The sequence below is a fragment of the Chlamydotis macqueenii genome, chromosome 24 (genome assembly GCF_036417535.1).
Source record: "Chlamydotis macqueenii isolate bChlMac1 chromosome 24, bChlMac1.mat, whole genome shotgun sequence".
Taxonomy (NCBI): domain Eukaryota; kingdom Metazoa; phylum Chordata; class Aves; order Otidiformes; family Otididae; genus Chlamydotis; species Chlamydotis macqueenii.
In genome coordinates, this window is record NC_141579.1 from 3,948,370 (window position 1) to 3,975,028 (window position 26,659).

At 49.2% G+C, this 26,659-nt stretch overlaps 1 protein-coding gene across 2 annotated transcripts in view; it reads right to left on the reverse strand.

Annotated features, from left to right (window-relative positions):
* Positions 1 to 448: 448 nt before the first annotated feature.
* SORL1 (sortilin related receptor 1) overlaps positions 449 to 26,659 on the reverse strand; it is a 51,882-nt gene continuing 25,671 nt past the window's right edge. Inside the window, exons 20-48 of one of the 2 annotated variants that reach the window (XM_086766066.1) lie at positions 26,019 to 26,265; positions 25,408 to 25,546; positions 24,586 to 24,759; positions 24,295 to 24,408; positions 23,014 to 23,136; positions 22,220 to 22,339; positions 19,717 to 19,842; positions 19,375 to 19,482; positions 18,804 to 18,935; positions 18,421 to 18,552; positions 17,585 to 17,719; positions 17,076 to 17,231; positions 16,616 to 16,765; positions 16,072 to 16,200; positions 14,442 to 14,568; positions 13,727 to 13,896; positions 13,050 to 13,162; positions 12,604 to 12,708; positions 11,544 to 11,616; positions 10,274 to 10,356; positions 9,891 to 9,987; positions 9,112 to 9,296; positions 8,518 to 8,637; positions 8,254 to 8,418; positions 7,223 to 7,397; positions 6,579 to 6,685; positions 5,763 to 5,955; positions 5,434 to 5,646; positions 449 to 5,108 (exon numbers count right to left, since the gene is read on the reverse strand). In XM_086766066.1, coding sequence (XP_086622192.1) covers positions 5,041 to 5,108; positions 5,434 to 5,646; positions 5,763 to 5,955; positions 6,579 to 6,685; positions 7,223 to 7,397; positions 8,254 to 8,418; positions 8,518 to 8,637; positions 9,112 to 9,296; positions 9,891 to 9,987; positions 10,274 to 10,356; positions 11,544 to 11,616; positions 12,604 to 12,708; positions 13,050 to 13,162; positions 13,727 to 13,896; positions 14,442 to 14,568; positions 16,072 to 16,200; positions 16,616 to 16,765; positions 17,076 to 17,231; positions 17,585 to 17,719; positions 18,421 to 18,552; positions 18,804 to 18,935; positions 19,375 to 19,482; positions 19,717 to 19,842; positions 22,220 to 22,339; positions 23,014 to 23,136; positions 24,295 to 24,408; positions 24,586 to 24,759; positions 25,408 to 25,546; positions 26,019 to 26,265 — 3,979 coding nt within the window. In that variant the 3' untranslated portion in view covers positions 449 to 5,040. The remainder of the gene's footprint in view (positions 5,109 to 5,433; positions 5,647 to 5,762; positions 5,956 to 6,578; positions 6,686 to 7,222; positions 7,398 to 8,253; positions 8,419 to 8,517; positions 8,638 to 9,111; positions 9,297 to 9,890; positions 9,988 to 10,273; positions 10,357 to 11,543; positions 11,617 to 12,603; positions 12,709 to 13,049; positions 13,163 to 13,726; positions 13,897 to 14,441; positions 14,569 to 16,071; positions 16,201 to 16,615; positions 16,766 to 17,075; positions 17,232 to 17,584; positions 17,720 to 18,420; positions 18,553 to 18,803; positions 18,936 to 19,374; positions 19,483 to 19,716; positions 19,843 to 22,219; positions 22,340 to 23,013; positions 23,137 to 24,294; positions 24,409 to 24,585; positions 24,760 to 25,407; positions 25,547 to 26,018; positions 26,266 to 26,659) is intronic. The other variant, XM_086766067.1, reaches the window with a different exon arrangement.

Here is a 26,659-nt window from a genome sequence, read left to right on the forward strand (position 1 = left end):
GCAACAGCCAAACAGTGTGAGCATACCATGCGGCGCGGGGACGGGATTGTTGTCGCAATGATTTTAACCAGGGAAATAACGCACGACGTGAGTGGCAGGCTGGGCTTAGTGCCAGAGATGATGTTCTGCAAACGTGGAGGTGAAGCTTGGAAAGGCTCGAAATGTTGTCTGGTGTCTGAGGGTGTTGCTTATGGACTGGTGCTGACCTTGAAGGAAGGGACCGAGAACCAGCCAGATACGTGACTGCATTATGGATGTGAGTGGTACCTTTCTAGAAGGACTCCACTGCTCCTTCTGTAGAAAGCTCGATTTTTGTGTTTCTGATCATCTGTGAGGTTATACAATGTGTCCTTCTAATCCAAAACAAAAATCAAATACGGGTCAGAAAATGTCTCCTTTTTATTGCACTAGACACCCAGAGGCTAGGTAATAATTTGGAAGCTAGAAATTTTGTTTACCCCGTTCATTTTTATTATTATCATTAAGTGGAAAAAAATTAACAGACAAAAATTCCTTCGAAATTGTGCAATAACAACATAGCAGAAATCAGTGAATGAAAAACAACCAACCAAACAAAACAAGACACAGAGTAGCAATTCAAATGGTATAGCATGAAACTTCAGGAACCAGATTAGAAGTTGACACTACCTCTAAAACCTCGTTAGAGACTGCTGCATGTTTTGAAGGATTAATTATAAACGTTACAGCTAGTTCCAGTAATAAAGATGCTCTCTGGGTCCAAGAGTGACTAACTCAGTTGCACCATTTCCCTTCTGAAGTCCATTTGAAGGAGACTTGAAAGTTGCTTTGGAAAATGTTATTTTGGTGTTTCCTGAACACAGTTCTACATTTCTGCCAGTGAAGTTTGTCATTAAGTACTACTCCATCCATACAAAGAGATTTCAAGCATGCAGATCCTAAGACTGGAATCTGCCCTGCAAGGAAACCTTGTGCTGCTCAGGTGAGGTTTTCCCGGTGGCTAATGTGCGTTCGGGGCTGCTTTTGATGACTCTAGAAGTAGGATTAGGAAATAATCCCGCCTTATCAGCTGTCTGGGTGAGACAGATCCCTCACCACCCAGACAGGAGATTTCAAATTGCATCTCCTGGGTTTTCTAGAAGCTGGCGGGAAGCAGTACCATTTTGTGTCCACCGAGGTGACTTGCACTGTGCAAACATAAAGGTCCTTTGGCCATGAGGCCAAAAGACAATGGCATGGATGATGGTAGCCAGCATTGTCATGGCATGTGCTCCCTCACTCTCATGTGCTCTCTCCTCCCCTTTCTGGCTGGGTACACCCTCACATTACATCTATACGTAACTTGATCTCTGCCCAAGGAAAATAAGTCCTTTTCTCAGTGCTAAATCTGCAGCTCCCTCCGGCTAACGCCCCATCAAGGTAGGAGCACATGGAACAAGTTATGGCAGGGTTAGCTGGGGCGTGAACTTGCAGCACGCCAGCTATTCTGCAGATGAAATATCTGCGTGCATGGGTTTTTCCCTGCAGTCAACACGGCATGCTTCACCCCTCTCTGAAATTCCCCTCAGCGTTCACCCGGGGCGCAGGCCACGAGGCGAGCAGCAGAGGAGCAGTCGGCTCGCGCTCCGGCTGGCTCCCGTGCATGCCCAGAGCGGGTGCCAGGCTCCGCAGAGGTACTCGCCTGCGCGGGTCACTGCGGGAGCTGGGGCCAGCAGCTCGCCACAGCCATTTTATGGAGGAGGCAGCCAGCGGCTGAAGGAGTGATGTGATTTATTCAGGCTGAAAGGATTGCTTTTTTGACCTTGATTGAGTGTTTGGATCTCAAACCTGGAAAATGGCACCTCCTTGTCCTTTTATAAGAAAAGCCAAACCCCCATGCCCAAAAAAACCACACAAAAATACTCATAAAAAACCTAGAGCCAAAGCTCGTCCAAAACCCCACCAGATTTTACTGTTCAACCTTAGTCTTTTCTTCAAATGGACTTAAGAGTACCAGCAAGCATCTGCAGTGAAATCTGAAATGATGCAAACAGAAATTAAATGGAAGAAGTCCCTCCTAGCCAGGGTACTTCCCATACCCCTTGTTTTCCTTATGGATCCAAACTTTTCACTTGGTTCCTATGAGGTAAACCCAAGCCAGCTCCCAAAAGTTAGGGTAATGAGTTGTGTTATGTTGCATAAGGCTACTGAAACAAAATCACAACAAAATATGCATCCACATCCGCGTACCGTATTTACACCAGAACCCTCCCACTCCTATATGTCTCTGTGAACAAGATTCCGTGCTTCAAAAGTTCATAAAAATATACAATTTGCCCAGAACTGTGTCTGTCCTGCTCCCTCCCTGCCTGGGGCATAGAATTCTCTATCTATATACAAAATAAACTAGCCCTGTGAAGTTGCTTTGCTGAGAGCACAGTGGTGATTTTTGCAATGAAGGGCAAGTGCCAGAGGGTCGGGCGTGTCGGTGCGTTACAGTAGTATCCACAGAAGGTAAATCCAGCTTTGCGCAGGGGCGACTCCGCAGACGGTGCGCGGAGGGCTCCATGCTGCCCACGCTGCATGAGCGAGGCACGGGTAACCGGCAGTGATGCTTTGGAATACAGCATCGCAACAAAATGCTTTGCTTGCACAGGCTGAGCTCTGTATGAGTGAGGCTGAGCTACGGGTACAAAGGAGCCTTTCAGAGTGACCAGAAGTGACCTGTCCCCCCAGCTGATGCCTGAAAGCATCCAAACACGGGATTTCTGCAGAATACAGAGCGGTTACAAGGGTCCCCCCTTGGCATCTGTCCTCCAGACAGAGACGTGGGATGGGCTAAGTGCTACTTGCCATGCTCAAGCAGAATTTACCTTAGGGGGGAGTAAAGCAGTGGTATTTAACCAGTAGTAATTCTCACCAGAGAGGTACCATCTTCTGGGATACTACACTGTAGCTTCCAGTTACCTGTGCCAAAAATACTTGCTTAGTAAGGAAGGGCTTCAGTACTCCCTATCTCTGCTTTTAGGCTTTTTTTCCTGTATAAAATATTTTAATTTATATCTTTAGAACGGTTTAGCCTCTGGTCAGATTCTGATCTATCTAGCTGTAATTCTAGACAAATCGATCTATACATGCTGGGTTGATTTAGTCAAAATTTTTACACCTGAACAGCACCTGACCCCTAACAAGGTAAAAATGCAGCAAGCTTGCAGAGTTGCAATTACTTACAAAAAATCTGTTATAGTTTGGTCCCAGGTTTGGGGGGGAAAAACTGTCACTGGGAATGATAACATCAGTAAGTGAAAATAGAGTTAGTATTTCTATAGAGTATCAAACCATACAGAACTTCTTATACACTTTCTCTATGTGAAATTAAACGGATCAGTTGCATATCAAAACATAGCTAGCCTCTCTCATTTCATCTGTAGGAAGACTGCAATTATAACTTGATTTACACAGCAAAAATACTTTTGATTTAAACAAAGAAAACAGTGTGACGAGACAGTGTGCTGTATTTTACTGGTGTGAAGCTTTGCATATATACAGCACGGACAGGTGTGACTCGTGAACATCCACTCGTGTGCTCGCTCTTGGGTTGGCAAGTAGTTGGGCTTGAGATTCTCATTTTGCTATGACAAAAAAAGCTCAGCAGTGGTAACGAGACATTTCTACTGCCTAGCTTTGTAGCCAGCATTATGTCTACTGGAAACGTGAGATGACTAGTGATGGGAAAATAATATATATGCGTATATATATGTTACTTCTAGAGCTGAAGGTACAACTCCAGCTACTTTTAGGAAATGCTAATGAAGGAGGATCAAATCCCTGCTGAAAACCAACTGAAATTAGATGTTTAGTAATTACAGCTCTGTGTGATTGTGGAAAATCTGTATGCAAAGCCGTTTCCCAGTTGCGCACAGTGGAGTCTCCCCCTTCCGTCCCACTGACACAGCAGCATCTCGGGGAAGCTCCAGGGAGGAAAAGTCTCCTGATTAGGTGGGAAGTGTGTTTTAAGGTGTGCGCTTTAACTTCAGGTAGTGGCAGATTTTTTCAGTGATGTTACTGACATAAGCTACAGATTAATTAGGCCATGCATAATGGGCATGAGTGGCAGCTTGGTAACTGCAGGTGCCTTCCAAAGGGGTTTGGGCAGCGGTGGGAGAGTAGAGTGTGTTGTTACTGCACAAAACAGCAAAGCCTGGGCACTTGCAGAGCACCGCAAAAGGATGCTGCTGCCCAGGGAGCCCTCTCTCCAGTGGGCAGAGCCCCAGAAACCCTCCTGCTAACGGCCCGTGGTGTGTCACAGCGCGTGCAAGGCTCTGCACGACCCTTGGCACCATGGCTTGGCAGGGCCCGGATGCTTTTCGCTTATAGGTACGGCAGCAGGATGCTAAACTCATACATAAAGTATGTGCTGCAGTATCTTGACCTGGGCTCTGAGACTGCTGAAAGATTGCGTCTTTTAATAAGGGGGGGGAGGGAATTAAAAAAAGGATTTTTATTGTCATGGCAAGAACAATAATGAGGATGCCAAGATACTACTGCCTTGCAAGATAAAGTGGCACATGTTCTACACAATAATGTGCACAATGTCTGACGACTTTGGAAATCTGTTCTAAAGCAGATTTCCCAATAAATTAACACAACAAAAATACTTTCATATAAAACAAAGTCCAAAGGATTTTTTTTTTAAAGTAAAAGCAAAACCTTCAGGGACTATATTACTTATCTCTCTCTACATATATAATCTCCTGAATTTTTTTAAATAAATTTATTCTTGTCTTAGAAAAATAAAATGAGTAGCCAATTTAGTCAACGGACATTATCTCACAGACTTAAAAGCATGCCCAGCAAGCATAGCCTTGTAAGACTAAATTAATGTTAAATCAAAGCAATTTGTTACTAAACCAACCTAGTCTGCAATTCACAGTTGATTACTACAAAGTGTATTTTAAAATTTTTTTGGCCCATATAAAAATAACATATTGCAACTCAAAGTGCATTTTTAAAATAAACAATCAACTATTTTTATCAAATAAAATATTTACACCATTTGGTTTTTACAGTCAGAAATGTGCTTCATGCGATGACCATGGGGACATCATCTGAAAATCCAGTTATCATTGGGGCTTCATCGTCCTCATCTCCTGAAAAACAAACCCAGAGCTCTGTTACGCTGCCCTCGGCGTTTGACGGGGTGTGAGTAAACTGGCTACCGAAGCTGGCCTCAAAACTAGTATATTATGGCCTTGCTTGTGCTCTTACCTGGATGTTATATTCAGGTTTTAAGTGATTTGCATTAGACGGAGTGGGTTAAGTGAAGCTGCTAAAAACATTTATCCTGGGCTAGCTTTGTACTCTTAAATCCATAGAGACTTCTATGCCAAAAGCAGCCCGCAGCATGATGGACAAGTTAGGTCTTGCACTGATCTCGCGTCCTTAAGGCTGTGTGTGAAACCAAGGGCTACGTACCTAAATCATCGCCTGAGGAGAATATGGCCGAGCCCAGGCGGGAGCTGTAGTGGCTGTTTGCGAAGGCGGTGAAGCTGTTCTGCAGCCGCCTGTGCCTCATGTACAGCACCACAAAGCCAACCCCGAGGGCCACCAGCAGCAGGAACAGCACCGGGACCACGATGGCGGCAACATCTGTGGACCTACCGGTTTTTGATGCAGAGGAGTCTTCACCTAAGGTGAGGGAGGGAAAAAGGTGCCATTAGCGACTGACGGCACGTTTCTCTAGCGAGTTTCTGAGCTGTCGTTAGCGTTTGTTAAGGACGATGGGGAAAATGCTAGGGACTTACCAGTTCCTAGTTCATCATAGAGAAGTGTGGCCGGCTCGCCGCACATCTGCCCGCTGTATAGGCACCTGGCCTGAACGCTGAATGAATAGTTGTGACCTATCTTCAGATTGGAAACTTTGAAGAAGTTTTCTGTGGTGTTCCCCAGATAAGCCGTGACGTTCATCAGGCTGTCAAACATGTGAATCTCATAACCCTGAGAGTTGCGAGAAGAAAAGACACAAACCCCAAATCACTCGGCTGCAGAGGTCAGGTTTGCTCCTTCTGACAGGGCTTTGAAACTTGTTTTTCCTCCTGAATCTAGCTTTGATGGAATGCGTGGGGCTAGCAGCTGGGAGAGAGCAAGGCAGAGCCTCCTCCAGGCATCCGTCAGCGTGCAGTGACCTTGGCCAGTTCAGGGCCAAGGGAGGAGAGATGATGTTGGTCTGTCTGGTTCGCTCTGTTCTTAGCATCCACCTGAGACCACCCAGAACCTGAGAGTCCGGTAATGGCGATGGCTTTTTTTGCATAGTTTGCTACCTGCCAGGGCCCTGACAGAGAACACGTCACAGATTCTCTATCAAAGTCTAAATAATGACGATTCTTAGGTGCTACTGGTGTGCATGCTGTGTGACAGCTGACCTTTTCCAAGGGGATAATTACGTTCCTAAAAGGTGACTGGATCCATCAGCTGTAGTGCCTTAGCTGTGATATGAATGGAAGTGAGCTCATCACGGACACTTAGGGGAGCAGAGCGTACTGGTTTATTTTAAAGAGTCTGTGAAAGGAGGTTTTCCTGAAACACTGCCTGTGTAGGACAGAAGAGACAATGCAACTTACCCGGCTTTCATTGAAATTACTTTCTTTTAATGCCAAACTCTTCCAAAAAAGCAGAATGTGGTCATTTTCTGTTATAATTTTTAAGGCGTCTGGTGCCGACAGTGGAACTGCAAACGAGGAAAAAATGGCAAGCGAGTTAAGTTTAATACTGATGGCACTTTTGGCTGAGAAACAGCAATGGGGTCACTTCTGAAACTTAGTATTTTTTTAGGGGTCAGCACAATACTCTGCCTAGAAAAGGGCTGTACTGGAGGAGAAGATACTGTGGCATGTAATCTAGTGGGAGATTTTCAGTGTGTTTTTACGGTAGGACCCTATCGGTATTTCATCGTGTCTACATAGCCAAACAGGTGTCTTTCCCATCTGCACCTAGGCAGGAGAAAAACTGCCTGGCTATCATTTGAGAGGCTACCTCTCCGCTGCTGTTGTGTGGGGGCTGAATTGCCTTCCCTGGGAGCTGCAGGGAGGCACTTGGAGCTAGGCTTCAGCTGTGGGAGAGGACTAAGCGACACAGAAACAATACCGCAGCCTCCAACCAGCGCCAGGGCGGGATGGATGGTGCGTGGGAGGGGTGGTGGATTCCCTTTCGTGAACAGTGCTGCAGGATTCACCCGGCACCCACCCAGTCGTACCCTTTCCTTTACCTGTATCGATCTTCATGCTGGATTCTTTGCTCATGTTTCCCAGTTGAACAATCACGTGGTATTTGCCTCCTGGTTCAAGTTTCTTGATGGTGTACTCCACTGTGCTGTTCTGGGTTTTCACTTTGTAGATTTTATCTGTTTTTCTTACTAAATCTTTAACTGCAACAGCGTATAACTGGAGGGGGAGGAAAGGCACACGTGGTTAAAGATCTTACTTTCCTGCAGACTTGCTAGCAATCTCATACAACGGTAAGATATAAGAAGCAGGGGGACAAAATTTAAATTAAACGTGCCTGCGCTCTATAGCATGCCTGGGATGTAAGATTTCAAGCCGCTTGCTGGACTAGCTTCCTGCCCGAGATCAGTATTTACAGATACAGAAACTGGAACAGATGAGGGCAGGAGGAAAATCTCAGGTTGTATTTCTTAATGAATCGCATGGTGCAATGCAAACTCCTGCCCTGTCAAAGTTTCCAGTTTTGCCAGGAAGATTTATCCCTTTAAACCTTTGCTGTTAAAGTCTCTGGACCAGAATAGGAGCGGAAAGCTTGCTGAGAAAATGACTCGCCTTCAATGGAGCGAGACCTGACTGTACGCCAGTGCGCCAAAAAACAGAACCGGGCTTTGTTGGGGCTGCGCCGGCACGACTGGAGCGGAAGGCAGAGCCCGCAGCCTGGCTGGCCTGAAGCCTGCGCTCGGGCACTGGCCAGCCCAGACTCCAGGGCAAAGCCGAAGCCCAGAAAGGTGTTTTAGCACATGGCTGAGTTTGCTTTCAGGCTCAGTCAGCAACAGATACCTCAGACCTGCCTCTTTTTAAACGCAGTGTGAATGTTATAGGCCTGAGCTAATGGCCAGCCATGCGAAGAGAGGAAATGCAGGTCCCAGAGGTGCCAGCATCGTGATGACAACTATTTAGATGGAGGGTAAGCCTGGTCTCAGACTCAGTTCTCCATCAGCAGCAGGACAGGGATCTGTCTTTGAGCTAGGGTTTTGTGCACAAAGGGACAGGAGAAGGTGCTGCACAACATTACCATGTCCTGGTCGGGCGAATCGTAGGGCGATTCCCACTTAATAACTGCGAACGTCTTCCCGGTGTGCACCGAGTGGAGGTGCCGAGGAGGAAGCCGGTTGTCAGGGATCATCTTCACCACAACATAGTCGGACGGTGGCCCTTGGTAGGGAGACATCACACGGACCTTGAAGGGATGACACAGTGGTTAGTACTGTGCCTGCACCCTTCAGTAGCAAACTCCAGCACGCAGCGCAGGTAGGAGGGGAACAGAAAAGGAGCCTACCAGAAAGAGGTACTGCTCGTCCCGCTGCACGATCACAGTGAGGTTGTGGGAGGCTGTGGTGGTGTTGTGAGGGCTCCTGTATAGCTCTAGGAAGGATGTAGCATAGAAGATGCCATAGACCTGGGGAGGAAGAACACAACAGGGACGGTACAGATTTTGGCAAGAGCTGGAGCTCCCACCCAAACTTTCAGCACTGGCTGTTGCTTTTTAGGGAAATGGCGCAAAGACCCCTTTTCCTCTGCGCACTTTCTCCTGCCCAAGTTCAGGTTCAGTCTGCCCACTCACTGCTGGTCTCCCCACCCTAAAATCCTGGGCTCAGCTCTGATAACACAGCAGTCAGCTGAAAGACCACTGGAGCATCGTGCTGTCTGTATTTCAGTCACTCCTCCACTGGGTCAGTGTCTGAACAGATAGATAACAAGGCGGCTTTCTTTGCCTCTGTTTAAGGGGCAGCAGGTGCTTTAGCATAAACTTTCAGGGCCTTGTGATTCAATCCCAACAAATGATCCTGTACTTAAGATTTTTTTCTTGTGTTTTGAGGCTCTGAGCTAGACCCCGTCCTGGCTGGTAAGAAAAAGAGAGTCGGTGCCTTACGACATTCCTCGGTCCGGTCCAGCTGCACTCCACCGCAGTCTGGTTGATGGCCTTGGCTTTGAGACTTGGCGATGCAGGTCTTGTCCCACTGGTCACCACATGTACAAAAGACAGAGGGCTGTCACCCAGCTCCGTCTGAGCCCAAGCAGAAATTTCATAGGGGGTGTGTGCTGTCAGATTTGTCACTGAGCAAGAAGAGAAACGTGCACTGTTAGGTGAGGCAAAGTACGGCAACGGTAGGGTGAGAGCACTAGGAAACAGTCAGCAGCATCAAACAGTCTTAAGACAGGAGCCGGCCTCTCGTGGTTTGGGTTTTGATTCATTTTGAGTAACTTCCTTTATACGGAAGGACCTGGGACTGGTATCTAACCTAGCCCGTGCTTTTCTGAATCGGGATGCTTCCCTGTATGTAGACTGTGCACACCAGTGATTTTTCCAAACCAGAAGGTAACCTGATTAATAGGCACGTGTACTGTATACAAACCCAAGAAACTGTTGACCTTTTGCAGACCAGATAAGGAATCACAAACAAAATCCCATGTGATGAGAAAAGCCTAGTGCAGCTCTGGGGGATAAATCCCAAATCCGCTTGAAATCTCCAAGTCCTAACAAGAGAGGCCAAGGATTTGCTAGTTGGTCCTCCTGAGATTTACTCTTTCCTAAAGAGAAATTGCTCGGTTGCAAAAAAAAAAAAAAAAAAAAAAAATCCTATAGCCTTCCATAAAACCTTCTGTTTGGTGTTGACTAAAGCAGAATTTTACACTTTGCCCAGAACTTACCTTTTTGAACGGACTTTTCTCCTTCTATGATCAGAGTCCTTTTTTCCTGCCTGTGTGTATCAAATGTCCAGTAGATGTTCACAACATAACCGCTGACCTGTCAAGCAGCAAGGGCACACAATACGAACTATCAGTTCAGCTGTTTTCGCACGCAGCGAAAGACTCACTGGTGAAAGCCTTTGCATTGTGTTTCCCATCCTAATTAAGAGAGCTGGGACAGCTGATGAGTAAAAAGTAATAATTTGGCATGAAATAACTAGTTTCAAGAAGTATTTGCAATACTGAAATGAGTGACAGCTTATCCCATCCAGTATTTGCCATTTACCCAATAGAGGCCTTTTTTTTCTTTATTCTAGTTTCAGAAGTAAAGGTAAAAATCGTACCTTGATGTTAGTAGTCATTTTTAGGCTGAAGCTTACGGAGTCCTCGCTGTAGCTCTCAATGTGGATGACAGGTGGAGGGATGACTGGAAGGAAAGAAAGGGAGAAACAGCTGTTATCACACCACAAAGAAATACAAATACTTATCAAGGTCAACTACAGGCTTTCATTATGCCAATCATCTCTCAGACCAGGAACTGCCTCATCTTTCCAGCCCCAACCTTGCCTGTCTCTAAGACATGTGCCCCTCAGAGGAGGCACGGACATGCTCTACCTCTGTCATTTTTTCAGTCAGCCACCTAAAAGCTGCTTTATCTGTGCCTTGCTCCGCACACGTGGGAAGCGGAGAAGTCTGGACACAGGTATTTACTTCTGAGCTCAGTGGGACAAGCTGATATCACAGTTAACGGCTTCTGGCCTTCAGAGGACTGGTGAAGGAGGTCAGGAGCTCTCTGTGGGGACAGCTGTCAAACGCTCATGCAAAACCTGAAGCGAAAGTTACCAAAGCCAAAAAACCTCTGTTTTTCTAACAAGCAGGTACTCATGTACTTCATATTATCTGCAACTTTAGTAGCATAGTTTTTTCTTTCCTTCCTTTGTCAACATAGTGAGGATGCACTTTTTTCTAACAAATTCACAGGCAATTTTGACACCAGAATACAGGTTTGAAAGAAAAGCTTGGCATAAATACAAATGATTTCAAAAGGCTTTTCTATGAACAGTTTGCAGGGAAACGATTTATTGTGTTGATTGATTTTATCGACTGTCAGACTGTAATATTGTGATAGTCCGTGGAAGCCTGAGTGGTTTTTAGTGGTCTAACCTACAGAGATGCAGAAACCATCATAATCATAACCTAAGAGGGAGAAGAATGAGAAAGCACCCTTTCAGCCAGTGACAACAAAGGAGTTAGTGGTAATGTCTCGCCTATCCACAGGTAGGATCTAGCCTAGGCAAGCCAGAGGGAATCCATCTGCAGTCCAGGAGAGTGGGCACCTTCTGGGCAGGCTTCTCACCCACTGCCAGGATAGCACCTCCATCCTAGTGCCACAGAGCTCAGAGGAAGAGTCAGCAACCCATTCAGACTTGCCACTGAACTTCGAGGCAGCTCAAGTTAAGCAAAATGGCACAGCAAAGTCGTTAAATAGTGTAAAATGCTAACAGGGAAGAATAAAGGTGGAGGAGGTGGTTATGCATGCTGATGCTGACATTGTACCCTTATATTCTGCCTTTTTGCTATGTTGTCCAAGTTGACTGAAACAACAACGTTTACCTTTGCCTTTTACGGTGGTTATGGATTTGGAATCGCTCCAATTTCCCACTCCTCGACTAGTTACCGCAGCAACCTTTTCGAATAAGAGGGTTAGTTAATATGAACAAATGTATGCCACCAACATTGTATAATGCAAACAGGGACTGAGGTTAGAGCAAGGTTACGGATGTGGCAGAGCTCATGGGAAAAGGACTTTGAAGCAAACAATAGCTTAATTACTTGGCAATAAAATGCTTATTACAGAGATAAAGCAGACTACTTTCAGTCAATTAAAGGAATCTATGATGAGGGAGGTGCATCCTCTTTGCAGATAACCATAACCACGCTCTTATATAAGAGATCTTTATGAGGAGTCCATCAAGATAAGGAGCTTTGGACTCTATTGGCCGTAGCGGAGGTAAGAACCGTGCCAGTGAAGTCCATGCGAGCGCTGAATCCAGTTCCAAAGATTTATTTGGGAACAGATTAGTATGGGAAGGAATACCAAGGGAGGAAAGACTCGCTCTGACTGAGTACGAGAATAACACTGATTCACGGGTGGGGAGAGGGGTTTATCCCACCTCCCAGTGAACTCCCTCAAGAATCCATGTTCATTCAGCACAGGGAGGATGGACAATGGCAGAGTATACATTTCCCAGGGCTCACTGTGCAGACTTTCATTTCCTATTCTTATTAGCTCTGTCTATAATTACCCAGCTTCTCCCCCGTGCATACATTCCCCACAGGCAGATCTGCTTCTTTTCCCAGTGATACAGTCAGCACCAAATTTATCTCTGGCCCAGATCCGGTGCAATTGCAGTGACATTGGCACGGGCAATTAGTAGTGCAGATTTCATAAGACAGCCTGGCCTTCTGGGAGAGGGTATGAATCAAGGGCCTTAATTCAGGCCTTGAAATTATATACATTAGCAGTGCAAATGCCAAGCCCCCGTTGTGGGTTGACATTAAAGGGCAGGATTTTAACAACATAATTCTTTTTAGCAAGTAGGACTTGCAGGACTTAGACCATCTAGTGAAAAGTAATAAGAGTGTGCATAGATACAGCTTTGAAAATACTCACTCTAACTGTGTATAACGTGTTGACCTGTAAGTTCTTGATATCACTGTAGTTCTTGGTGGTTCTAAGGGACGACCACTCCTTGGATCCACTCCTGCTGTATTCCACCTAGGGGCACCAAAACAAGGGATGAGGGCTCTGCAGTCCACAATACTGTGGGGTGACAGGTCCGTCTGTGTCAAAATGTCAGTAAAAAGAAGTACGAAAGCTTAGAAAGGGAGCCAGAAATTAAATTATTAACTTGAGGGCTGTGTCACTACCTACAGCCCTGCACCGTTTCTTCTCCCAACTTGCCCGATGCTCTCGGCAGATTTCCTCTAAAAAATGCCCTATTCCTGGCTCACCCCACTCTGCAAAGCTAGTTGTCCCCAGAAAGGCCAGCTGCCCTCCCCACCCTTCCCTATCCCACCGCCAATCTGGACACAGCCCCGCCGGGCAGCAGGACTCACGATGAATTCCCGTATGAGGCCATGGGCATTCGCAGGGGGACTCCAGGAGCCCGTCACCGCACCCTCAGCTTCTTTTTTCAGGGACAGCTGAAGGTTAAAGGGAGCATCTGGCACTAGGGAAAGAAACAGAGGCATTAGCGACAGTCACAGTTGGTGTGTCTGGATCACAAGGGGAAAAGCAGAGTCTCCCTGAAAGTTTGGAACAGAGAGGGAATGGCCATGGGAGATGTCTTCTTCCTGCAGCTGTGTCCCGAGTCCCTTTCACCCCACTCTGGAGCAATAAAGCCTTTTTAGTGACTGTGGTGAAGCTAGGATTTTGCTAAGCTCTTTGCTAAGCATCCTTCCTAAACTTGACCTCTGCTCTGCAGCTAGAAAGATCGTGCTTCTTGCGTGTGGTACTGAACAGTCCCACGGGCTCCTCACTGCGCTGTGAGAAGAGATGAACTTCCCAGGGATACTAAACCACTAAGTCACGGGCCACAAAGAGGCAGGTTGGTGACTCAGTGCAGGACCGACTCTAGACAGGGAATCCGCAGCCCTTTTTCCCAGTTCAGCACAATTCCCAGGCCTCTGCAAAGACTCCTTTTGTTTGTAACAGAGATACCTCCACAATATCTACTTTCTGAGCTGAAGTAGCACGCATCAGACCACTGATACCACCGTGCAGGTCTGCTTACATCCTTCCGGTGTCCGGAGGGTGATGAAGTCGTTGGTGTTGTAGACTCGGCTGAGACACTGCACTTGAACTTTGACCTGATAGGTACAATCAGGCTTGAGGACTTTCAAAACACTGTTGGTTTTGTTGCTGTGGGTTTCGAAAATCTTCCAAACACTCTCACCGACCATCCTGCATGAGAGAGTTAAACCCCTCCAATCAGGACAGTGTTTAGTAACGAAGGGTGAAACCAATCTATCTGTATATTAAAAGCTTGCTGCTTAGTTTCCCTTTCAGTAAAGCCACAGCGCCAGCTTGAAAAGGTGCTCTCTTAAAGCTTTGTGACTTATAAGAGCCATCCTCTGAGGTTTTCCGTAACTGCTGTGCTCTAATTTCTTGACTTTGTTCTCGTTGTTAGCGGTCCCACAAAGACAAGACCCGAGCAGAAAAAAAAACCCCAAATATAGCCACATTACTGTCTGAGTAAATAATCTGGTGGAAATGAATACAGCTATCCACAAATGCCCCCTAGTTATAGCTATTTTGGGTTGTCTTTGCAACAAAGCGTTAGAAGATTTTCCAAGCAGAACTAGATTGTGCAGCTCTCAGTCTTTCAGACCTGATTCCGTATGGCACTTTGCTGTAAACGTGTGCGTACTGATACGTGTGCTCGTCCTTCTCCTCGCCTTTACTCGATATGAACAGCAAGGGGTCATGCAGCGTATCGTGCGGCGTACCTGTAATAGACGTTGTAGACACAGGAGGTCGAGGACATTCTTTTTGGCCGGGCCCACATCAGAGTGACATCGCCGGAGAAATCGGCTGTCCACTGGAGGTTCTGGACTTTGTACACGATGGTGTCATCTAAGCAGACAACGGGAAAAGTTAGTCTGTCAGAGGGAAAGAAGCCCTTTGCCAAGAACAGAAACAAGAATTAAGTTCCTAGCACAAACTACATGTGCGGGTAGAAACAGTAATGTGACTGAAGGGAGTATTTGCACCTTTCAAACTAGATGTGTAATTTAGGCAGGCGTTATCAGTGAGAACAGCAGGCTTGTCAGAAGGCAGTTCAGAGCAGGAACAGACCCCTGGTGCTCTTAGCTCTCTCCAAAATATGTTGTTGTCTTGGTGCTGCATCATGCAATCATCCCCTTTCACCCAAGGAAAGACAAAGGCTTCACCAATGGTTGCTGGTGAAATACTCTGTAACTTAATTTGCAAACGGATCAGTGCAACCTAAGTCACTCTACAACTTGTGGGACGAATCTGTGCTGTCGCTGTAAGCCAGCAAGGGCCTTTGTGTGGTTTTCCTTATCGCATCTTGCGTTCAGCAGAAGGACCCAAGCGAAGGCTGGTAATTAAAGCAGGAGTCTGGAGACTGCCTTGACATGAGCTCTGCGGCTGAATCGCCGTCTCACCTTGGGAGAGGCATTTAGGGGATACCAGCACGGTGAAATCCCGTGCTGGCAATGCCAGGGACTCGGGGTGCTTATCCAAAATGGCTCAAATCCATGCCCTGCTCCCGCTGGGCCATTCCCTGCTCTCTCCCTCCAGGGACCACAGAGGAGCCCACATCCAAATGCCACGGCCTAGCCCTGCATGGGTGCTCAGCTTCATTCCCAGTGCTGTACAGAAACCAAGCACAGTGGAGCCAAACTCCTGCCACTTCTCTTTCCCTAACCAGCTGGCAATGAAACCCAGCAGGCGCATGGGTCCGTGGACAGGCATGGCAAGACAAGCTACCCGAGGGAAAAGAGATGGTTTCCCCTTGGCGTAGCAGCCGAGCCGTGAATCTCGGCACATCCTTCCCCCTCTCCTGAACCTGCTAGCCTCTCCCAATCAATATTTAATTAAAGAACTAAAATCTGATGCTCAAACCCCCAAGCAGTTCATCAGGAAAGCGGCTGAATCTCAGGGCTGGCCAGAGACAGCGATTGATTGCTGTTATCTGCCCAGGGCGGGCTGTGGTGTGCATCCCGCCTGCCTCCGCGGGGCCACCGAAGGCCAGCGTGGGAGGACCAGTGATGGTGGCAGGGCACGTGCCACAGCTCCCAGCGTCACCTTGCAAAGGAGGACAGAGCTGGAGTCTATTGCTTTACCCGTGGGCCACGTAAAAGAGACAGCTTTGCTCCTACCCATCCTAAAGTTGTTTTTCTGTGTTGGAGGCTGCTGGAAGATAAATTGTCAGTGTAGAAACTGGCCAGAAAGTTTGTCCCAGCTGGTTATAAGTAGGCGAGGAGGTAACTCAGACAACCAGAGGCACATATGTTCTAGGATGTTGTGAATGAAAGGTCACATACCCAGGAGAGCATCTCTGCATGCCGACACAGAGCAAGGCATGAGAAATGGGAGAGGGCTGCTGCTTACCGGTACAGTTCCTCTCATCGCTGCTGTCTGAGCAGTCCAGATATCCGTCGCACCGCTCTGTCACCATAATGCAGGCCTCCCCGTCCTCACATTTGTAACCATTAGGGCATGACAGGGTGCTGTGAGTAGCTGAAAGAGGCAGAACGATTTCAGGACTCAAGGCAGGAAAGTTTCCCCCACTGGCACTGGGCTGTTTGCAATGCCAGCACTAGCACTGCTGCTTCAAAAGCAGGCACGATGCTGGGGGGGCTGCATGGCAGGGATGGAGCCCAGGCAGAGCCATAGGGCCATCTCATCCTGGCTGCATCTTCTGGCATGATCACATACGGTGGCATCAGAAGAATCTGGAGCTTATCCTGCTGAAAAGAACCACTGGACTGCTAATGGGAAGGGCACTGGTTATCTGGGCTTTTTTTTTACTGTAATGTTGCACTTACTGCATGGATTCTACCAGCAATAAAACTCCTCAGTGGCTCCCATGTCCCCACAAAGAGCTTCCCAAGGGAAAGAGCCAGGCGAGACCTTCTCCCTGCCCCACACTTACGGCAGCTCCTCTCGTCTGTGCCGTCCTGGCAGTCCCGCAGGCCATCGCACCGCTTCCAGTTGGGGATGCACTTGTGCAGTTGCTGGCACTCGAACTCGAACCTGCTGCAGCGTCCCGGGAGTGCCGGGGAGGTGGCCGTCACGTTGGGTCCTGCACACAGCAGCCAGGGAGAAAACCAACCACCCAAGCAGCAACTGAGGAAACCACCCAAGGCACGGCCAGGCTGCCGCTGCCATCAGGAGGGACTAAAAGCTGTCCCCAGGTCCCGACTCCACTAGATGGCAATCTCTTCCCATCTAGCAGGTAAATGGCTTCTGCTGGGATGTGCCCAAGCCATCCTCTCTCCTGACTGCAGAGGGCTGTAACTTAACCATGTAATCTGGCAAGGCTTCAAGACTGAAAGTCCTTGCAGATGTGATCCTACAGAAAAAGGAAAGGGGCGAGGAACAGAAAAGCTTACTTGACGTGGGGCAGGCGTCCTCGTCGGAGCCGTCGGTGCAGTCCTTGTATCCGTCGCAGACCCAGCTGTTCATGATGCAGGCGCCGCTGTTGCAACGGAAGTGATTTGGTGAACACGTCGGTGGGAGAGATGTGGTAATGGGATGAACCGGAGAACCTAAAAATACACTGTTCAGAACTGACCCGAGAGGCCTGCTTCTGCGCACGGGCTGTGAGTAGTGCCTACTCCCAACACACTGAAAGCCACCATCAGCGGAGGGAAGTGGGGAGTAGGCAAGACATTACAAGCCCAATATTTTTATCTGTGTTGTATTTGCACAGCTCCTAACCAGGATTTTAAAAAACACAGAATAAAAAGATGCATGAGAGTGCGCACGCAGCCCACGGAGGATTTTTGGAGCCACGGGGGCTGGCACAGGCTGTCCCTGCGGGAAGGCAGCTGATGCTGAGAGCGGTCCTTCAGCACGCCTTGGCCAGGCCTCCCGTGAGCAGAGCACTGAGTGCCCTTACCCTCGCACTCCTTCTCATCGGACCAGTCCCCGCAGTCGTTCTCCTTGTCACACTTCCACCGGTTGGGGATGCAGTGCCCATTCCCACACTGGAACTGGTAGTACCGGGAGCAGTTTGGGGCTTCTGTTGGGTTTTCTGACAATGAGAGAAGAGTCCCGTGAGCCCCAGTGTTATCTCACCAGTCTTCAGCACAGCCAAGGTTTAGGAGCATCTCAGGCCAGGCTACAGCTATCTATTCCCCCAGGCAGCATGGGCAGGGTCCCTTCTCTTCTTCTCCAGCATCTTCATTCCTTCCCAGCCTTCACCAGCCTGTTGCCTCCACTATTATATGTCTGTGTGCTGGGTGCCTTGTGGCCAGGCACCACCTGTGATCTGAGAAGCAGAGCTGACGGTGAAATGCAGACAGAGTGTGTCAGAAACAGAGAAGCAAATCCTGCAGCTCTGAAATGAAGATGCAGCTGCTTTGTCTGGCTGGGTACAGTTCCTACAGCTACCCAGGGAACAGTGGTAAATATTGAGTTTGGCTGAAAACTGCCTGTCTGCTTTCTGCTGCTGGGAATCTGTGGAGTAAATATGGTCACACATGATTTAGCCAACCACAAGATGTGCCAGCCGTATTGGATTTTCAGTGTGCTGCACTTTACCTGCCTGCAATACGAGGAAAATGATACTGCTCTCCATGTAAGACACTTGCGATGTACAAGTGGAATGCTACACACACATGTATATGTACATACATATCGGCACGAGTGCGTATATAAAACATGGAGAAGTCAGTGTGCTCCTGAAAATCAAGAGAGGCTGGACCTACGGTGACAATGGACCCTGAAGCTCACCACAGTTTGCTTCATCAGAGTAATCGCCACAGTCATCCATCCCATCGCACTTCCACACCAGGCTGATGCACACGCCGTTCTGGCACTGGAAGCTGAACTGGTCGCAGGTTCGGTGGAACTCGGGGTCCTGGGCTGCAGGGCGGCACGGAGAGACATCAGAGGTTTAGTGTAAAGACCAAGGGCTTGAGGGAAGCTCATCACTGAGGAGGAAGGAGCGAGCACACTCAGAGGCAATCATGGATTTAAAAGCAGAGCATTAGAGTCCAGAGCCACCTCTTAGGAGACCTGGCAGCATTCTGGTACCCTGGGGAACGCACTCCATGCCTCTGGTTTCATTCTCCATCCAACCCTTCCTCTGCAAAGATGCACAATGTCACACTTACAGCAGCCAGCATAGTTGGCATCTTCATCTGATCCATCTCTGCACTGGATGATGCCATCGCATACCATGGAGTGGAACAAGCACTGCTGCCGGTTCTTGCACACAAAATCCATGTAGCGGGTGCACAGGGGTTCTGGAAAAACGGGAGGTCAGGAGGGGAGTGGATGGCACCTCCGCTGTCCTTGCCAGCAGGAACGCCACCCGCTGTGACGTGCGCAGACCTGAGCGCAGCAGCCAGATTTCAGGAAGTTACAGGAAGTTTCCAAGACAAATCACTCGAGCTCTGTCCCTGCACAGGCTGCCCTCGCCCCATAACGCATCGGGGTGCACATGGGTTGGCACAGGTGTCAGGGTTTGGTCACCTCCCTGAACACAGTTCCTGACAGCATGCCCTCCCTATCCGTCACAGCCCTGCCTACTGCGCCTTTTGCTGACATTCGCAAACCAGCTGATTTCCCAGGGGGCTTCTGAATGCTAACTAAGGCTTTCCCATTACCTCAGCAGGGCTTTTCTCCCCGCGAGACAGGCTTTGGCAGACCGTGAGGGCTGTCAGTCGCGGCCCCGGCACTCACCACAGTGCTGCTCATCTGAGGCGTCGGAGCAATCGTTGATGCCGTCACAGTGTTTGCTGGTTGGGATGCAAGTGCCGTTCGGGCACTGGAAGCCGTTGCACTTTTTTTCTGAAATTCAGAATGGGGTGGATGTTTTCTGTGTTGTTTTTTTTTTTTTTTACAGCTGCCTTTAGTTAGCTACAAAAAGCCATGGCACAGCCCCAGTTGCCTCCTCCCTGCATCTGCCTGCTTTTGGAGGGATGGGAATCACTCCCCTGAGTTTGCTGCAGGTTTATCTTGTCACGTTTCTAGAAATCCCTCCCGCCTCGTGACAAAGCCCCCTCTGCACGTGGCGCGCGTTACCGCAGTTGGCGGGGTCCTCGTCGGAGCCGTCCTGGCAATCGGCGTCGCCGTCGCAGGCCCAGCGTTGCGGGATGCAGTGGCCGTTCTGGCACTGGAAGCTGGAGGCCTCACAGGTGTGATATACTGCTGAAACCAGAGCCGGGGGGACCGCCTGAGCGTGGGGTGCTGCCACCTCCCCGCTGAGCTGCAGCGTGCACCGAGTTGGGCCCCCCCGCCATGCACCCCTGCTCCCTACACCTGCACCAGGACTTTATGCCGTGGCAGGTGTTAGCACTGAGTGCAGCTCCAGACCACGAACGACCACCCCATCGACACGGGGCCAGAGATGGACGGGAGTTCAGGTTCTCCTTGGCTCACGCCGTGTCCTTTCCCCTCTGTGCCGTGCTTGCTCATCAGCCTGCTGTGCCTGAGGGATAGCTTTTGGAGGCTAGTGAGCCCTCTTAAAGCCCTCCCAAAGTCAGGAGCCTCTTTCCCTTTGATCCTTGGCGTGCGTGGGCAAAGGTGACAGTGGTGGCATCTTGCCAGAGACGGCAAGAAACATCTCAGCAAGCAAGCAAGCCTTGGAGAAGTGGCGGGGTCCCCCGTGCAGGGCAGGACAGACTCAGAGACAGCCTTTAATTTAGGCAGGCAAGGCTCTTCCATGTTGCCAAAGCAAATTAGGAATACAATTCTCCTTGGGTTTCCAAGGGAGTAGGGTCCTGGCTTTCCCTAGGCTCCTGTCATGAAAATATCTGTCTGTGGGTATCTCGGTTGAAGCCCAGGCTGTGTCATCACTTTAGAGGCAAATATAACTCTTCAACCAGGAAAGCACTTGTCATTATTGAGAAGAAAAGCAATGTTCAACTTAATTAAATTGCATGCTACTGAATTTTAAGTTAGCGAGTGACATGCACTTGCAGATATTTCAAAATACTACGATCTTGTGTCAGTAACATTCTATTAGGTATTCAGTGTGAAATGTAATTATTTTAGATAACAGCAATAATTGCAGCCAGTGGAGTCAGATGAAACGTTTCTCAAATAATTGTGATCCTCTTAGATAATTTCAACTTTAGGCTTTACGCACCCGAGATGCTTTTTGAAGTAGTTCCTTTCCTGTAGTAATTCTCTCTGGAGAAACTCATATGAGAGATAAGTGATACCAGTATAAATTAAACCTTCTCATTTAGCTACGCACTCAGAATACTAACGACCAGGATCCCCAGCGCCACGCTATAAACCCCGTATGCTCGAGGTACAAATGCCGTGGCGGGTGAGCACACAGGAGCTCAGAGGCTAGAAAAGGGATCTCCTAGATCCTCGTGCCAGAGCCCTGTGACAGCTAGCCCTCCTGTCTGGCCCAACAGCGCCGGGGCTGCAACCAGAGCAAAGCCTCTGCCGGTATCCCCGGGGGCTTTTACCTGAACTCTCCTGCTTAATATTTTATAAATATCATCATACGCCTTTCACCGATGGACTGAAGCGCTGCCAACTCGCAGAACTCTCTTCTCATGCAAATGCTTAGATTTTTGGCTTGGTTGTTTTTTGCGGTTTTGTTTGTTTGGGGTTTGTTTGATTGGAAAAAAAAAAACAATACATTGCTATCTGTTGGCTTTTCTAATGAGAAAAAGGCTCTAGCTGGGTGTTAACCTCAGGAGACTGCTATGGGACATCAGTTTTACACCGCAGTGCTGAGGACAGTTGAGTATGTTGACTTCCAACTGCAAATAGAGAATGAGGGTCACAGGTGTAGGATTTGCTGCACTAGAGGCGTAAACTAGGAACAATGCTGGCAAGCAGGTTGCATCAATATGAGTTGTAAGTGAAAACAAGAGCGGATCTTCCGCACGTGACTCCATACTCGCGACACCCTCTTTAAATTTCCAAACCCACAGAGCAAAGTGAGGCCGCTCAGAAGAAGAGCCACTTCCCGAACTAAATCTGCCTCTCCTTCAGATCAATTGATTGTGGAGAAGCTGCAGAGAACGTGCCTGTTTTCTGCAATGTAGTTAATGGCAAGAAAACGGTCAGAGTTCAAGCTGTGAAACGCAATCAGTGCGCACTGGCCTGTTCGCTGCCTCCGTGCCCTTTTGCGCAGAAGCATCCTTTGGCTGCCCGGCACCCACAGACCCGCTTCTCCATTCAACGGAGCTTCAAAGGCACGGCCACCACCGGCTGATACGCAGAAGGTGGCCCGGTGGCCACCGCAGCAAGGCGTGCTTGCCAGTGCAACCTTGCAAGCAAAAAGCAAAGCTTGGATCTCTGTGTGAGCATTGCAAAGAGGTCAGCAAATTCATGGGAAGCCCTAAGGGCTGTTGAAGGCACTGGAAGGAAGAAGCTCTTTGCTTTTGGAGCACTGCATCACCCGAGCTGAGCTGCAGGCTGTCTGGCTGCCCTGTTGGGTGGCTCAGCTAACGAGCAGGGAAACTGAGGCATGAGACGTTGGCTGATGTCTTACAGCACCTCAGGTTCTAAGTAACAAGTGTTTGCCACAGAAGGTTATTGATCACATCAAAGTGCTTACCAGTGCAGTTCGCTTCATCGGACCAGTCCCTGCAATCGTTATCACCATCACACTTCCAGGAAAGACGAATGCACATCCCTGAGCTGCAGCTGAATTCATCGTTTCTACACTGGTGAGCCTCTGCAAACAAGCACACACAGGTCAGATGCTGTTGGGGCCAGGGGAGAGGAGGAGGTGAGCTTCACAAGGGCTATTGACTGAAGAGAGGAGGCTGCTATCTCAGAAGTGACAGCCTACACAGCCCTTCAAAGAAGATTCTTCTTGAAAGCATATTTTCCTGCCTCGTCCCTAGCCCTGAACAACCAAGAGCTCCTGCCTTGCTATTTACCAGCCTCTTCTCTCCTTCAATTCAGCACCCCACCTCTCCGACTGGCTAAGCTGGACTGGGATGGCCACAAACATGACAACACCGAGCAACCCACACCTCCCAAGCGCCTGCTGGGCAGCTGCCCAAGGTCAGCCTGCAATCTCTCTCAAATATTTGGCTTTGGGTCACAGGAGTACCCAAGGAAGAGAGCAGGAGAGCTGGATGGTAATGGCACAGAAGTCTCCCCGCTGGACTACAGCAAGCGCAAGAAACCAGCACACGGCCTTGTTGTCTTCTCTTCTCTCGCGTTTCCCAGTACTCAGTAAATGATGGGAGGAGGCGGCTGTTAGCCAAGGTAAACAGCGAGATCTGGCAAAGTGCTGCTGGGCTGTACAGCATCTATGAGTAGCACCTTGCCCCAAAAACACTGCTGGGCTTTCAACCCTTGCACAGGGACGAGGAAGGAGGTTTGAGTGAGGACGCTCACCACAGTGACTTTCATCGCTGTTATCCCCGCAATCGTCCTCCAGGTCACATTTGTAGGACAGCGGGATGCAGGTCCCCGAGCCCTGGCAGCGGAACTGGGTCTCGGTGTCGCACACGGTGGTGGCTAATGCAGCACGGAGGGAAAGGAGGAGAAGGAGGTTAAGGTGATGCTTAGAAAATGATTGCTGCTGCCCAAGTGTTTGTTCTTGGTGTAGGGAAGTGAAGGGACAGGGACAGCATTCTGTGAGCTTTGCTCAATGCAGTCTGAGTTACTGTGACTGTATTTTAATGTCATTGTCAGGCACTCTGTGCGAAGTAGAGCAGAGATGGGCCGGCTGTCTGTCTGGGGAGCAGGACTGAAGCCCCTGCCACCGCCATGTCCACTCACAAGCCAAGGGCAGTGCCTCCCAGCCAGGGAGCAAGAAAGCGGACGCTGTAGAGCTGCCCTCTCCCTTCAAAGGGGCCTTTAAACCACGGGTGGTGGGATGAGACAGGGCAGCCCAAGGAGGGGAAAAGCTGGGCTACCCAAGGCAGAATCCCTGTGCCAAACTGGTGACCCCGGGCAAGCCCCTGCCGAGGAACAGTACACACAGAGGCTTTCCCTCACCTGGAGCCAGGCAAGGAACTCAAACTTGGACTCTGCTGACTGGTATCTCAGTGTTGGCAGGAAAATAAGCTCCTTATCGTTACAAAAGAGGCATAAATGGCATCGCTTCAGGAATACCTGGTCCTCCACCAATTCCTGACTAAACCTGGCCCTTTTTCCACTCCACAGTGCACTAATCCAAACCCTTCAGGCTCTGCAAAGCTGTGGAAGTTCTGCCCCTCTTGCATGCATATGTGGTCTCTAATTGTACTTGAAAGGTGATCTCCACCTTTAACGTGGGAACTTGACTTATAAGCTCAACAAGAAGCCCGTGTCTGCATGATGCAGACAGAAAGTCACTTCTTATCTGTGTGCTTTTTCTCAGCATCGGCGGTGCCCTCAATTAGCCTCTGAAGACAGTTACTGTGAGAGACAAACACAGGCCCTCACACAAGAGCTAGCATCAGTCTCACCGAATTTTAGACATTTACACCTGAGCTGGTCAAGGGGGAAAACATCGGCCCTTGCAGGACGCAACTCATCCAGCCGGCTTCGGATGTCTACCAAAGGAGGGGACGATAGAGTGCCTCTTGCTCTCCCTGACTGTGAAGGGAGCATAGACTGTTGGCTCAGGTGCAATGCCGACACAGCAGACATCTAAATTTGGATGGGCAAATGCCACTGCAGGATACTTACGACAGTTCTTCTCATCGCTCATGTCCCCACAGTCATTATCGTTGTCACACTGCCAAATGCTGTTTATGCAGTTCCCATTGAAGCATCTGTACTGATTCGGCAGACACGTGTTTTCTGGTGCAAAAGGGAAAACAAAAACAAGCTGGCATGAGGCATATGATGCTGCGCTTTCAGAAGACAGGCCGTACTCCTCCTCACCCAAAGGGCAGTGGAAAGGTCATCCCGACCTCTCACAATGGCAGGAACCTCCTCTGATCATAAAGCAGCAGCAAGAGCCCAGCGTGGTTTTACCTTCCTTTATGCAAGTGTTGTTCTTCATGACGTAGCCGTGAGGGCAGTCGCACCTCACCTCGCCCGTGGGCAGCATGGTGCTGGACACTCCCTCGGGGCACTTGCAGCTCCGGCCGTTGTTTGACTTGGGCAGGCAGAGCAGGCTGCAGGGCTTGGCAATGCAGGCATTCTCCCCTGGCAGGAGGAGGGGAAGGAAGGGGACACTGTCAGGACAGAGGGCTGGAGACACCGCAGGAAGCCCAATTTCACCTGCCATCCCTGGCTTTGGGTTCAGACCCCCGTAAGGAGCCAGCTCTGCAGCGCCGAGTGCTGAGGCCAAGCTTAGAAATGCACAGAGCCATCTGCTCCAGGGAGGTCAAGGGCCTTAAAGGTCCTCCCAGTCTCTTGCAGGCTGCTGACTGGTGAAGCCCTTTGGATGATCTCAGACCCATCTGAATATGAAGCCAATCCCTTCAGCCACCGCTACCTTATCACAGCCCAGATGGATGACTAAGTGGAGGACAAAGTTGGCGCAGCTCTGAGACCCAATTTTTTTTTGGCCCATGCAGCACTTTGCATGAAAAGGCTGCACTCTGTGACCTAATCTATGAGGTGCCACCACAGCCAAGCGCCCTGTGGGCTCCCTCCCAGATGGGCAGTATCTCTCGTGGCAGCAAGAAGCTGAGTGCACCGCTCATGAAACACACTCCTGAGCGCTTCGAACTCTGCAGGAGAGGGGATGTATTCAGGCTCATGAAATGGGATGGCCTGGTGGCTGGCAACTTGTGGAAATGGGGGATGAACGCATTTCTAAATAGCAGGAAAGCACACTCACGCGATTACCTGTTGTTTTTCCTCTGTAAAAGATTTTCATATCCATGATCCCATTTAATCGGCCGACTAAGATCTCCATTCTTGAGCCACTGTTCTTGGATGCTCTGAAAATACTCAGCTGTGACCAGTCGTTCCAGTAGATTTCGTTCTGAAACACAGGCTTGGCTCTTAGCGCGAGGAGCGCTGCTGCCAGGGCCATGCTCGCAGCCTGCACTAAGCCACCCTAATAATCACCTGGATGCACGGGGCAACTGAGAGTGCAAAGTCTCCCCAGCACAAGGGGAGGAAGATGAGGAAGACCTGAGCTGGGATTTGAGCAGGAATGGAAGCAGCAGTCACACTTGTTGAGTTACAAATAGTCTGGGGAAGGTAGTGCAGTGCAGCTGCTTGGGAAAGTCACGGGGATGTTGGTCCCAGTTTCAACCGCACCTGCCTGTTCATTTCAGGGGTGTGTGGGAACATGCTAGAAGCAGAAACAGAGCAAGCATCATGCCAGCTCCTACCCTCTGAATCCAGTGTGCTCAATGCTCTTTCACTGCCCGCCCCATATACGCAACAACCTCCAAGCGTGTACGCTATGGAAATGCATACCGATGGCAAACGAGCCGCCGCGTACATACCTTAAATACAGCAATAGCGTAGGGGTGAGGGAGGCTGTCCAGGATCACAGATCTCTGCAGCCCGTTGAAATCAACCCTCTCGATCCTGTCCATATAGGCTTCGGTCCAGTAGATCCAGTGGTCATCCACAGAAATGCCGTTTGGCCACCGCACACCCTCCGAAACGATGCACCCGGCCGATGACCCATCCATGTCGCTTCGGTAAATGCCGGCTCTGGAGTCTCCCCAGTCTGTCCAGAACATCAACCTGACAACAGGCAGAGAGGTTAGTTAGAATAATAACGAAACAGCTCATCAAAAGGAAACTGGTTACGAAGCAGAGGCACTCCACATCTCTTGCAAGACATGCCTTTGGAAAGGGAGCTCTTTGCAATTCTAATGAACGTCACGGGCAGATCTACAAGCAGCAGAGAGGCTCTGCGGTGCGAGGGCAGCTGTGTGTTACCTCGCATCGAACTGCTTTGCTTTAGTGCATGCGGCTAAAGACAGCTCAGGCTTGTCAGTGGTATATTTGCAGTGGAGCAGCTGTGGCAAAATGGTACCCAGAAAGATGTAACTTGTATTTGGCTCTTGAATTTGAGCGCAGCTCAGTGTCTCACACATCACTGCAGCTTTCCCCACTGACCAGACGCGTATGGGTA